We start from the raw sequence: 13,460 nt of genomic DNA on the forward strand, positions 1-13,460 counted from the left end.
AAGATGAGGAAAGAGAGGCAAAGAGAAAAAAAAAAAAAAAAGACTACTCTAAAATCATACAGCTTATCAACTGCAGATCCTAGAAAGTGTAGATGCCAGTTCTGAGTCCCAAGGCCAACACCCTTTTGCTCTACCCTGCCACCTTCTACAGTGATGCCTGCCAAACATACCTGCATTTGCCAAAAGCAAATGCATTCAACATGGCAGCAGATATAACAGGGAGATCTTACCCTGCAAAACACACTGCTTTTTGTTAATCATGCAAAGGCTTGGGGAAAGCATGGTGTCAACCAAAGGTAGAAAGTGTGCACAGCCTGCTTAGCCACAGCCCAGGGGACAGCCCAGGAGAACAGCAGACCCAGGTCTTTACCAGAGTTTCCCAGCGGAAGATGTTGCTGTAGAAACAGATCCAGTTTTCAGAGAGGTAGAGTCGGCCCTGAAGAAGAATGTCCCTTTGGAGTGCACATGAATAATCTGTAGTGGGATGGGGGGAAGCAGCTCAGGGGCAGAAAGCACTTTCAGCAACCCGCTACATCGTAGGCACCCTCCCACCCCTGAGAGGAGCCCAGCTGCCTACCACTGGCTAGGCACGGGAGGCATCTGAACTAGTGGAGAGACCCTAGTGTTTCATGATCGGGACCGTGCAGGACGTGAGCTACGATACTGCCTAGGGCAGAAGAGTGGATGAGCTGCCAGAGCCGGGTAAGAAAGCCAGAGTAGAGAAGTTCGGTGAAATTCAATGAAAGCCCCTTCTTCATCCATAATCACCCTGCCCCTTTACGGCTGAGTCATCTGTACAGAGGGGTGGTAGTTAAAATTCCCTATAGGCAGCCTTGGGCCCCAAACCACAGCGCCCCAAACTTCCTCTTTCCCTGTTCCCCATTAGAGGTAACTAACAGGGTTGGCTCTTACTTAGGGGAAGAAGTTAGAGTGCTGTCCCTGAGACTTGAGACTCTTACTTCCTCCCTCACCCCCAGATGCCCAGCTCACCAACAATGAGGCGTTCCGTGTCTGGAAGTTGCTTAAAGAGCTTTCGGAAGTCTTCATTTCTCTGCTTGTAAGTGGGGCTTAATACCTGCATGACAATGGGCCAGGTTAGCAGATGCTCCTAGGTTCTTTGAGGCTGGGGAGGATGACGCTGGAGCGCCTGCTTGGATGTTATAATGATGCTCTGTTATGCCATGGACGGTGATGCTCTGTTATGCCATGGACCCTAGGCTCAGGCAAAGTGGGAAAAACACAGTGGGGAGAATCTGATGCTGCAAAAGGCTTTGGATCTAGTGTCCACAATGAGAAGACACTGAGCAGGCCCCAGATTATGTCCCAAGAAGGGGAAGGGAGACAGGCCACTGCAGGGAGTTTCTTGGGCCACACCATGCCAGCACCACAGCTGTTCCTTCTGCCAGCAGACAGCACCACCTTAATAGTGAAGCAGAGCCTGAGGGAGTTCCCCTGTACCCCAGCTGGACCCAGTGCACCCCTCAAAAGTTGCTATGATGACTGAAGTGGTTGTGTGTCAAATTTGAGATTCAAAAAAGTCAATTAAAACCTAAACTAACACAACGTTATATGCTAATGAATATTTCAAACTGGGGGGGGGGAATCACTTTGATGCAGATTCAAAAAAAGAAACTTCTTTGCTTATTCTACTGCAAGAATAAGCAAAGAAGTGAATTTAAAAGTGCATCTGGCATCTAGAGGCTCTCAACCATCATCTGTCCCATTTATCACAAGATGCTGTGGTCCAACCCTTACATTAGACAAGGAAATTAAGGCCAAAAAAAGTCCCTGCCCGAGGTCCTCCGGCGGGTCAGCAGCGGATGTCTCGGTCAGCCCCTGGTCCTGTGCTCACCTCCCACAAGAACTTGGGCCTCCAGATACCGCTCTGCCCACTGAGCTTTTGGAGTCCTCGGGGTGAATGAACTCACACTCCCAAACTGCCTGGAATCCCAGAGCGGGCCAAACAGACAGGGCTCCGGCCCTTTCTCAGTTTACATCTTCCAAACCCATGATGGATGGAGTGAAACAAGCCGACAAGTGCACAAGCCGAGGACATGGACCACAGCAGACAGCACTGCCTCCGCCCAGGTGGCCCGTTAGCGTGCGATTGTCAGGGTCTGGCCTGCAGACCCGCGGCCCTGGCTATGGTGATACCTGGGTCCTGGCCGCTTGCACTTTCTCTCCCACTTCCATGGGAACTGGCTGGCCAACAGCTGCGGTGATGACAGAGTAAGCTTTGGCCTGTACATTCTGGCTTTCTGCAAAACCATGGGGAAGCCCAGGCTGAGGCTGTCTACATGGGCAGCTTTTCCAGACTACCTGAGCTAGGTGGCTGGTGGCTTTTGAGCAAGGAAGTTGGGGGAGAGAAAAATGGCCTGACTTTAGTTGAGGTCATTTTCTTGAAAAGGAGAGAATGAAAGAAAGAGAGACAGGGAGAAAGACAGCAGAAGAGGAGGAGTGAGGAGGGAATGTTTTCAGATCTCTGTAGGTTACCAGAACTGTTGGTGTTTGCTTTGGCCTATTAAAGAGGGCTACCTGGAATAGTGGACAGCTGGCTACCTTCCCCCAAATAATGCTATGTTGCAGAACTGCAGATTCATGAATCACCTGCTTCATGTCTGAACCAAGGAGCAGGGTCACTGGCAGTAAATACCTGGAAGCCAGCCCAATCCATGACTCCTGTGGCTAGAAAAGACCTCAGAACTATTCCCCCGAGCCGCATTTTGAGCAGATAGCCCACCTAAGTGGCCCCCCTGGCCTCTCAGAACACAGTGAACACCTAGCTTGGCTACGCAATCATCTGTGAGTCCTTGGTTTCATCCAACTTAATATGCGGAGCTACAGTGAAGCCAGAATGGAAGGCGTCCTCACCAGCTCCACACGGTCACACACTCCTCACACCTGTCCTTTTACCTGCCCATAATGTTGTTTTGAGTATCTCATTTTACGTATGAGGCAGTTGAGGCAAGGGTGAAGCAACTGTTGCCAGCTCATGGTTACAGTTAAGTGGCAGAGGCAAACCCCAGCCAGGCAGAGCACCCTAGGGCTCTGGATCTGAGTGATGCTCTGTATCAGCTCAGGGTCCTTGTGTCAAGAGGGGAACAGCTTGTGGCTCCAGCAGAACAGGGAGATGTTCATGAACTCTGGGCCCCTACTAGCCTTCCTGTGCCCCAGTAGGTCTTTAAAATAAAGTTCCAGTACCCAGCATCAGCCCACCGTGGGCCCCCAAACTCCTTTCAGATGACACCAGACATCCAGACGTCTGAGTTACCTGAAGCCAGAAGTCCTCCTATGTCTAAGGGTATTTCCACACCTCCCTCGACCTTGTTTCTTATGTCCTAAGGGAATTCAGCAACTACAGAGGTGGACGTGCTGGGAGTGTGGCCACGATGGCCAGAGCAGGGCAAGATCAAGGGAGTCGCTCCTCTCTTTGGAATGAGACTGTGTCCAGGGAGAGATGGATACAAACCCAACTCTGAACTCTGAAGTCACCTCTTTGGACAAGGACTGTTCTGGGCAGAGGGGCTCCTTATCCAGGCTTGCAAATGAAAGGGGATTCTCCCTGGCTGCCGATGTGGCGAGCAGGCCAGCCTTCCTGCCACACATCCCCCTGACAGACCAGGACTCTCCCTCCCAGCCCCTTGCTCTTAAAGCAGTCTCCTCTGAAGGTGAGGCCTGGCTCACCTATTTCTAAATAGCCAAAAGCACTTTGGCTTAAGGATGGTGAATGCTGGAGCCCTCAGGTACAGGGCCACGAGGGGAATGACAAAAGGTGCACAGAACTTGTCCCATGGGCCTGACAGAGATGAGGTCACACTCACGGCTGGGATTTCCTCAGATCCACAACAGCAATAGAGCTCCGCACCAGCAGGTACATCCGTAAGCTGCTGCAGGTACCACAGCAACGGCTGACTGTCTTGTTCCAGGCCGAGGGTGCAGAGGACCCCTGATTCGGTCAAAGATTCCATTGCTCCCCAGGCTCTAGCCCGGTTCCCTCTTCTCCCCACAGCTGTTCTCGCCAGGCCTGCACACAGAGCACGGGCTTCTCAGGGGGTCTATGCAGCTCTGCCCAGCCTCCTTCTCTCTCCTGAAGTTCTGTTCCGTTCAAAAACTTCACGAGTGGGAGGGTGTGGTCAGCATGGTTCTTGGGACAGGCTGTCCAGCCTCTGGCTGGCTCCTGCTTTGTTCTACTTGGCTCCCACACTGTGATTGGCCTTCCAGCTGAGGATGACCCAGAGGAGACGTGGGGAAGCCCCTCCTCCTGGGTCCAGGTGGACGGTGACTCCAAGAGGCCAGCTGAGGTCAGAGGACACAAGTGGACAGCTGAAGGCTCTGAACGACAGGCCCTGTGATGGGCAAGTTGCACGATGACGCCACAGCCACACTGAGTCTGCCCCACTAGTTACTCACACTCTGCAGACCGGAGAGGACAAGCGCCCAGCTCCTGGTTCTGTCTGGCCCGTTCCATCAGGCAGCCCGGTTCAATGTGCAATCACTCTGGGCGGGATCTGATGGCGATGACTCACAGCCCGCGCCCAGGCGAACGGCCACCCCTGGCTAGGGAAACAGGGCCTGCTCTCACCCCCACTGCTCACACACCCCTCTCCCCCAGACCATGCTCCTCTTGGCTGACCAGCAACAACTCTCTTTGTTAGTGCCTGCAGTGGGAGGGAGGTAAAGAGGGAGGGAGGCGGGTGGGTGGGCAGCGAGGGCCAGAGCCCTACACATGCTTCAAGTTACAGGATCTGGGTGATGGTACAGGCCAACGTCCTCCAGTAACCCCAGGGCTCGGCTTGCCTGGCCTCCCCAGCAGATGTTTCCTGCAGTGGAAAGGAGTTGGCCAGAGCTCCCAGTGGGGGAGGGGAGGAGGAGGTGCCAGGGTCACTGCAGTTCTGATGAAATCTGAAATTTGAGAACCAAACAGCCTGGGGCTTCTTGGAGACACACTCTCCTCTCACAGACCCATCCACCCACCGTTTCCCCCCACAAGAAGCAGAAGCACAAGATTTGGAAATTTCAACGATCTGATCTCTTCTATATCATGGCCGGCCATGGGGAGAAGTTGGGCAGATGGGCTGGCGATGGTCAGGTCCACAGCTCTGGGGTCTGTTTCCTCTCTTTCCAGGCCTCCTGTCCTGCCTCTTAGCACTGGCAGCAGGCGGATCAGGCAGATCAGGCTCCCAGGCAGCCACTCAGGCCTTTCACCGGGTCTCACCTATTCTTGACGTAAGGGCAGCAGATCCTGCCCCAGGTGAAAAGCAGACAGGCAAATGCAGGGCACCTGGGCTCTGGGGGCAGTGGGGGGAAGTTTTGAGGGCCAGAAGGGCTCCAGACAGGATGCCAGGGATTATGGATTAGACAGCACTGGGGCTGAGAAGATTTAGACTCAGAAAAAGTCAGATGCTCAAAACAAGTGTGACATCAAATCCCACCCCCCGCCCCCTGCCCCAGCAATGTCCACCTTGTCAGAAGGGTCACAAGTGTGCCCAGGATGACAAATGGTGCTTTGTTCTAGGAGTCTCAGCGACTTACTCACTCAAACGCCAGTGTATTTAAGTGTGACCTAGCCAATGCACGGAAATGTGGATTCCTGACTCCTCAACCAAAGATCACAAAGCCTTGGACACACCGGTTGAGCAGACTGGGTAAAGCCGGAGATGACACCACATCCTACAGCCCCCAGTGCACACACCCCGGACCCAGCCAGGGCCTCCACTTGTCATGTGTCAGAGCGATGACTGTGCTGACTCCTTTCACCTCCAGCACTGTGCAGCAATTGTTTAAAATATCAGCGTCTCAAGACCTCACTGACCCAGCACATGCATTTCTTAGCTGTCTCTCAAAATGTTCCTTTTCAGGCAGCTCTGAGGTGTACACACCCCCACAGGTCCCCAGTTCTAGGGCCATGGTTTCTGAGGGGCCCAGTCCCGGCCAACACTCTGCCCTCCACACACATCTGAGTCTCTCTGCTCCTGGGCACTGTCAGCGCCACCCTCCGCGGTGGAGCAGGAGAGGAACGCCTAATCCCTTCCATCATCCGCAGGATGCTCTCTCAGGCCATGTTCAGACCAGGTGGGCTGACGGTTACGGCAATTCCCTGGAGACACTCGAGCATTGTTGTGAGCTGTGTGTGCTGTTGTGAGGTGGGGTAGAGACAGGAAACATGCAGAGATAACCCCTGGGAGATGAGTCTCCGCGCTCAGCCTTTGTCTCCAGAGACTGGACTTAAGCTAGGCTGGGCAGGGCAGAGCTGGGCAGGGCTGGGCAGGACAGGGCAGGGCAAGTAGACAGCTTCCACCCCGAGAGGAGAGAGAATTGGCCCTGAGCTAAACATTAACTCTATGGCAAACAATGGGAGCTGGGACCAAGTGGTACTCCCTCCCTGGATACAACGGGGCTGGGAGGTGGCATGGGGTTGGGGGGGTTGGCTGGGGTAGAGGAGCCCAGGAGTTAACAGCGGGATTTTGTTGGAGTATTAGCTTTACCTAAGATGAAAACAATTAAGACCCTCATAGGACACCCTTGCTCTCCAAACAAATCTGGTCAAAGAGGAGCCAGTTGGGAGCTATGGAGACTATGGACATGGTGGGGGGCAGCTGGGCAAAGACAGGGTAACAGAAAAAGGAGTGCGCTTGGCAGCGGGGTTTTTTTCTGGAGAGAAGGGACTACTCTTAAGAAAGTTAAGCGTGGTTATCCCAAGAGTGGTCTCTGGAAGTCAGTAAGCTAATAGGTAACTACAAGAGGGGAGACGGACAGTCAGCCCCAGGAAAGACATACAGGCTTCCTGGTTGTCGACACTGCTACATTCTTTACTGACCCTTAAATCCTGGATTCCTTTCCCACAATGCTTTGCTATCTTGCTCTCAACCTTACGCCAGTCAGACCCGCTTATCATGTCACAGGACTGGCATCAAAGGGCCAGCCACCATCCCTAACCAGCACTGATTAACTCCAGTATGAAGCCTCTGGCAGCTGCCAGGGTCAGGGCTCCTGCCCTCTGACCTCAGAAACACTCCTTCCCTGCGTTTCTATGGAGACGGAGCCCCCAGGAAAGGGGTAGGTAAACACAGACAGTACCGCTGCTCACCTGAGGCACCAGACTTCTACCACCCTGAGCTTCATCCAGATGCAAATGTACTACCTCAGAGCAGGGGTGTTTTTAGGGGGCAGACTGTGTCAAGCACACCCCCAAAGCAGCCATTAGTGAAGCCAAGGCCCCTGATTCTGCTTAAGCCTCCATTTCAGGTCTACTGGGGCTGCACCTTCCAAGCTGGGGTCCTTGATGAATAAAACTGTCAAGTGGGGGCAAGGCTAAGGGGGGATGACACAAACACCCTGGGGGGCACTTGGGGTGCCTGTCGATGACCTTAAAACCACTTTGATCTAGGGCCCTCCCTGGTGGCGCAGTGGGCTAAAGCACAGCAATAAGACCTACTTCTGCATGAATTAGATCTCTGCCTGCCCTGGAGGTGACCACATGGTGCGGCAGACCTCTCCTGACCCACCCGTTGCTCCCCTCAGCAGTGTACTTTGTCAGTCGACCTGTTCTGCTCCCCACTCTGTCTCTGGTGAATCCTTTCACCGCCCCTGCACCTCTGGCCTGTACCCCAGTTCTGTATGCATAAATTAAATCTTAAAAACAAAAACAAAAAACACCACTTTGATCTTAAACAGTATTGGCTAGAGAAAGAAGCTCCCACATCTCATGGGCCCCTTAGCTCTGGCCTTCCCCCCTACCATCCCCACCCTAAGGACTGATGCTTTAGATCACAGTGGCCTGTCATTATACCAACAGCCCCTCCCTGGCTAAATGAGAACTAAAATGCTGTTTCTTCTACAAGGGAGAGGCAGCTGAGGAGGCTGTGGGCAGGCAGAGAGGTGCTGGGTGAGCCTCCACTCAGACCAGACCCAGGAGACTCACTGACTGGGCTTCCCTGAACCTGTCAGATGTTTCTGTACGATGGGCTGGGGATCCTCAATGTCCCTGGGTTTCGCCTATTGAAGGAACTTCCAGGGCAAGGATGGAACCCCAAGCAGCAGAACCACTAGTGATGGGAGAGCTGATAAAAGGCATTGCTGGCAGAGCTAAAGAGAATCTCCTTCTGGAAGGTTGACTCCCACCCAAGATAGGGCAACCCACACCCAAGGCAACCAAAGGAAAACTGAAACCAGGTCAAGCAACGGGAGCAGGTAAGGGGCACCTCAAAAACCTCCCAGGCCATGGAGGGACACAAGGAGGCATCTCCCTGGACAGCGGGTCGGGAAGCAGCAGAAGACATGTGTGGATGGCTCCCCATGTCTGGTAGCTCAGAGCTTCCCAAGAACAGTAGTGAGAGCAGGAGTCCAGAAGAGGGGAGTCGGGTATCCCAAGACACACTCGGCCTAGATTCCCTTTGTGTCCCTGGCCTTCGTGAGTCTGTGATTTGTGCTGAGTGGACAGTCATCAGTGCTCCTGTAATTCATTCCGGGAGACGGAGAGAGGTGGGCTTAATCGAGGGTGAGCTGCCGGAAAAGCCCGGATGTGTGTTTACAGACTGTCCAGAGCCCACAGAGGCTGTGCCTGCCCCTCCACTGTCTCCCACTTGTGGGCACCTGAACCCGACGTCTGGGTGCCCCGCTGGCCACAGGAGCACCCCACTCTGCAGCCCAGGAGCAGCATCGTTCTCTAGCCTGTCACCTTGCTGCGTGCCAAGTGAGGGAGAAGAAACGGGAAAGGAAGGATGCGAGAACAGCCAGGAAGTTTGAGAAAGTAAAACTTGGTCCAGTTGGAGAGATAAGAAAGCCAATGAGGAGAAATCAGAGACAGAGAGGAAAGACAGAGTGGGGTGGAGGGCGCCAGAGAGGAAAGGGAGGTTCAGAGAAAGGAAAAACGAGGAAAAGGAAACAAAAGGCTGAGGTGAGGGCTGGGGTGAACTGCCAGAAAAGCCCCGTGGGCACTCAATCCGCAGTGCCCACCGGTACAGGCGGGGTGTGGGGGGGGCACACAGGGCTCCTTGGAAGGGCTTGACTTTGGGGAATCATGAGCCATGAGGGAACCCTGCCCACCCACCCAGCACACTCGCAAGTGATTCTGATCCAAGGCTCCCCCCACACACTGACCCCCTCACCAGAGTCCTCCACAACTCTGTCACAAACAGCCACCTTCTCCATGCCCACCTCTCCCCCTAAAGGAGAGCCGGATGCTCAGGGAAGATGAGGACTGCACCCCCTGGGCTCTGGAGTCAGGGTGAGAAATGGCGGGAAAGCGAAGGCTGGCAGGGCCTGGCCTGGGAAGCGCTGGTCTCCACAGTGGCTGTCCCAGAGGGGAGAGTCCAAGCAACAGGCCCAGGCGGCTGATATCAGCCGCTACTCATGGGGAAAGTCCGTGCGGCCCTGGCAGGGGCTGTTTATCCCACACCACTGTGTCTAGGTAGGGGTGGCTGGCTCCAATTTCGTTTCATGCTCCAATTTTGTTTCAGTCCCCCTCCTAATGGGAGACACTTTTATGACAGCATTTCCCTAAGATGTCTTATTTAAGAAAAGGAAACCTGTTCTTAACCACAGTCCTGAGGGGTGTCCTAGTCCTGGATTGCCTGGCCTTGGGATGCTCCCCCTTCTCGTCTCCTCAGTCACAACTGGAGGACCCTCGCCCCGATGTCTTGGGGAAGAAAAACTGGGCCCGGTCTCCCTGATCAAACTCTCCCTCACCAGAGGGAAAGCACTGCTCTGGACTTGGGGGGAAAGTGCTGTCTCCATCTGCTCAGGCCCACAAAGGAACCAAATTCCTCTTCACCGCTCTCCCCACCCCAACCCACTTCCTTTTCCCCACCCAGCTACCCAGCAAGAAGAGAAACAGGGATACTTACATTATACCAACTCTGGCTTTTCTGCAAGAACAAAATAAAAAAAGAAGGTAAAATTAGTCAGGGACGAGCTGATGGGGAGGGCCAGAATGTTCTTGGCTCCAGAGGGGAGTGACACAGACAGCAGAGGGCGGGCAGGGAGGAATCCAAACGCAGCTAATGCTCCCCACCTTGCTGCTCAGGAGGGGTCCTCCTTTCTCAAGACAGATCCAGAAAGGAGGCCCGGGGAGCAGCCCATGCTGCAAGCCCCCCGCGGTCGGTCAGTGGGTCGGGTGGCAGGCAGCACAGCCCCGGCTACGGCTCCACTGGAGGGAGTGGGACGGAGCCCCATCACAAGTTCTTCTGATGGGGTGAGGATGCACTGCAGGCATCCAAGCCCCAGTCCCCAATGGGCCCTGACTAGAAGCGAGGGCGTGGAGATGAGCGAGCCTCCCCTTCCACGCCCATCCCCCTGTAGAAGGCAGGACAGGAACTTCGGTGGAGGGGAAGATAGGCCTGGCCCCGAGACTCCCTCCACCTGTGCGCTCAGCCAGTAGGCAAGTAAACCCCTCCTCGTGCCCAACAGCGGTCTGATGCCTGCTGAGCTCAGTGTGAGGGGCAGAGGTTGACTGCTTCTGCTGCAGACCCTGCCTGCTACCTGCTGGCCTCAGCAGCGGATCCACCCGGCCCCAGGATCCTGCATTCGCAGCCCTGGGCTGAGGTGGCGCATCTTCATGGCAACTGAAGACATTTCGGGGGGACAGGGAGAGCTAAGACTGATCTCTGCGACCAGGAGTTCCTTAGGCATATGGCACATGGAAGCTAGACAAGCCCTCTTGCAAGTATACACGTCCGCACCCACATTCTCTCTCTCGTTCCTGCCTAGTCCTTATCCCCTGAGGTGCTGATCCAACAGGCCTAGACTGGGGCTGGGCATTTCCTGTTTGAAGCACTGTCAAGGGTGTCAGTAAGTCGGTGGATCCACTGGGTAGAAGGAAACTGCCTGCAGGTCAGCACCAACCTGCAGCAGAGGGCTGGTTCTTGTGCTCGTTAGCGGACTGTACCCAGCAAGTGGGCTCAGGGCCTCAACTCAGGAGGGAAGTGGGCAGGATGGAGAGCAGGTGCCGATGGGGAGGAAAGACTGCTCACCTGCAGACCTCCAACCTTTCAGCCAAGGGGAAAGGTGTGGAAAGAGGGGAGCCAGCATGGGAGGGAGGGGGTTCGAGTCACCTCACACCCAATCTTACTGGCCAGAATACAGCTGGGAGAGGGGGTGGGGGGAGAACCTGACAAGGCAGGTTCTCCATGTCCCTCTGCAAGACCCTGGATCAATTTGTAGCAAGCTTGTTACCAACCAGAAGTCACATAATCCCACCACAGCCTCTTCTTCTCCAACTGAGAGGTCTTAGTAGTTAAAGGAGCTCCATCCAAATACTCAAAGCCAACAGTTTCACTGCTGTGATGAACAGCACAGAGCAACTGTGTGTGGGAATCCTGCACCCAGGACCGACAAGCCCGTGTGCATGTCTGTATGTTAAGGCTCCCCACATCTGCAGGTGAGTGGGTGGGGCCAGGAGGCTGCCCTCATCAGCACATGGGATGGCTTCCATAGTGGGTCCTGACTTGGAGAGCACAGAGCCCAAGGGTGGGTGCTCCGGGGCCTGCCAGCCCTAACTAACCCAGGGCTACCCACATGTCAAGAAACCCAAGCCAGGACACCTGCTTCACAGCCGAGAAAACTGTCCCCGGCCCCATGCTGCTCGCCCCTTTGGCCTGCATGTCAGGTGCAGGAGGCAGCAATAACAAGGTGGGCTGGAGGGGGAACCCACAAGCCACCATGATTGCTCTGCAGAGTGACCCCTACCACCTGCCTCCAGCAAACACCAGTGCCATGTACGGACACGTGTGCTCGTCCTTTCTGAATCTGGGGCAAAGCGATTCCCCACTATAGAGAGCCCCAACCAGGGAACCCCTCCTCCTCCACCACTGTCTCCAACTAGCTTAGTGACAGGTTGGTGTGTCTGTAAATGGCAGACCAGAATATCGTCAAGGACTGAAAGGAGATGTGAAGTACACCATCAGGGGCCGAGACTGCTGTGCCTCAGTGTGGGACTCTACCCCTAACCAGCTGTCTCAGGCAGGGCCATGCCCTCCAGCCAAATCCACAGGGCTGTAAATTAACTACTGTGGGTGTGAGTCCAGAACTCTGCCTGGTGTCTTAGAGGTAAATCTGACCCTCATGGCTCTGCATCCCCTTGAGTGAGTCCTGAAGGAGCTGCCTGACAGTAAGAGCCCCACTCAGGAGCACAGGGGAGCCAGAGGGCCACGGCTGGCCTCCGTGGGAGCAAAGCTACCCTATGCTGAAACACCCCTTCTGTGAAGAGACCCAGCAGCAAGGAAAGAACAGAACTAGGGCATGGGACTGCAGGGTTTGCTGAGAAGTTATAAATGGATTTGGTTTAGGAGATTTTGGAGGAAAACCACCCCAAAGGCGGACCTATAGGGGCAGGGACTGAAGCAGAACAGGCTTCTATTGGCTGCCAGAAGAGGTGTGAAGAGCGAGCACCTAAAGGAAGGCAAGGCCCCTGGAAACAGACCCAAGTCTCCTAAAAACATCTCCCAGTGCAAGGGGTTTTGGGAGAGGGAAAGGTGGGCAGAGGAGGGGCTGAGAGGAGTCCACATGAAGTAGGTGTAAAAAGCAACTTCTTACTATGATCAGCTTTAGTCTGTCGTACTGGAAAGAAAACCACACATATTAGGATTGGAAAATGGGACATGTCTAGGGGAAAGGGAAGTCAGAGCCGCAGAGCCAAGGGTCTCTGCCTGAGCAGATCGGGTGTGGGCGCAGAGGCCCTGATAGGTGAGGCCCTGGTAAGTGAGGCCCTGGTAAATGAGGAGCTGGTGGGACAGGAAATAGCTACTGGCTCCCTCTGGTGGCCATATGCCATCAATGCAGCATGGAAGTTGGGTGCCTTCAGCTCAAGGGCTCCTGGGAAGTGGAAACAAGCCTCTCCCTCCCCCCCCCCCCCAGCCCAAAGCTCCTGCTACAGGTGCACAGGAGAGGGATCTAAGGTCACCTAGACCAGTCGCTACAAATGAACATATGAGGAAAAGGCCCAGAGAAGAGGAGACTGAAAGTGTGGGAGCCCTGACCACCGTCGCTCTCTGGCTGATAAAAATGTGAGGTCACCTTCTCTAGGAGCGGGTTGCCAGACAGGGAATGAGGAAGCCCCGTTGCATTTGTGCAATCAGAACTCTACTGCTCTCCCACTGAAAGCCTCGCAGGACCTGGGTAAGAAGGTGAGGGAAGCCGAGAGCTTTGCCTTCCAGTACAAAAGCATTCCAGACCATGGCAGAAGCAGAGAGAACTCACCTCAAGACCCCGCCTCCAGCCAGAGGTGTGTGAGGGGCTCAGGAGGCCTGGCAGGGTCCTCTCAAACCTTCCACTCCAGGCCTGCCTGCACCCACCAAGGACCTCAAGCCACAAAGGATTCCTGTGGCTTCCTCAACAGCCAGAAACAGTGGCTCAAAATCTCTGAGCCTGAAGGTCACAGACTAGAGAATTAGCCCTAGAGCCTCAGGTTCTTCCCTCAGGAAAGAGAACAGCTGTTCACCCTCCTCCTCCTCCAAACACTTAGA

General features: G+C 54.6%; 1 protein-coding gene across 12 annotated transcripts in view; it reads right to left on the reverse strand.

Annotated features, from left to right (window-relative positions):
• The window catches only part of GRAMD1B (GRAM domain containing 1B), a 220,109-nt gene that overhangs the window by 26,006 nt on the left and 180,643 nt on the right, over positions 1–13,460 (reverse strand). For 11 of the 12 annotated variants that reach the window (XM_012729626.1, XM_012729625.1, XM_012729624.1 and 8 more), the window contains 3 exons: positions 9,846–9,866; positions 991–1,075; positions 371–474 (listed from right to left, as the gene is read on the reverse strand). In XM_012729626.1, coding sequence (XP_012585080.1) covers positions 371–474; positions 991–1,075; positions 9,846–9,866 — 210 coding nt within the window. Of the gene's footprint in view, positions 1–370; positions 475–990; positions 1,076–3,821; positions 4,421–9,845; positions 9,867–13,460 lie in introns of those variants that run through there. The other variant, XM_012729629.1, reaches the window with a different exon arrangement.

The sequence above is a fragment of the Condylura cristata genome, unplaced genomic scaffold (assembly GCF_000260355.1).
Source record: "Condylura cristata isolate star-nosed mole 26May11 unplaced genomic scaffold, ConCri1.0 scaffold00025, whole genome shotgun sequence".
In the NCBI taxonomy this organism is placed as follows: domain Eukaryota; kingdom Metazoa; phylum Chordata; class Mammalia; order Eulipotyphla; family Talpidae; genus Condylura; species Condylura cristata.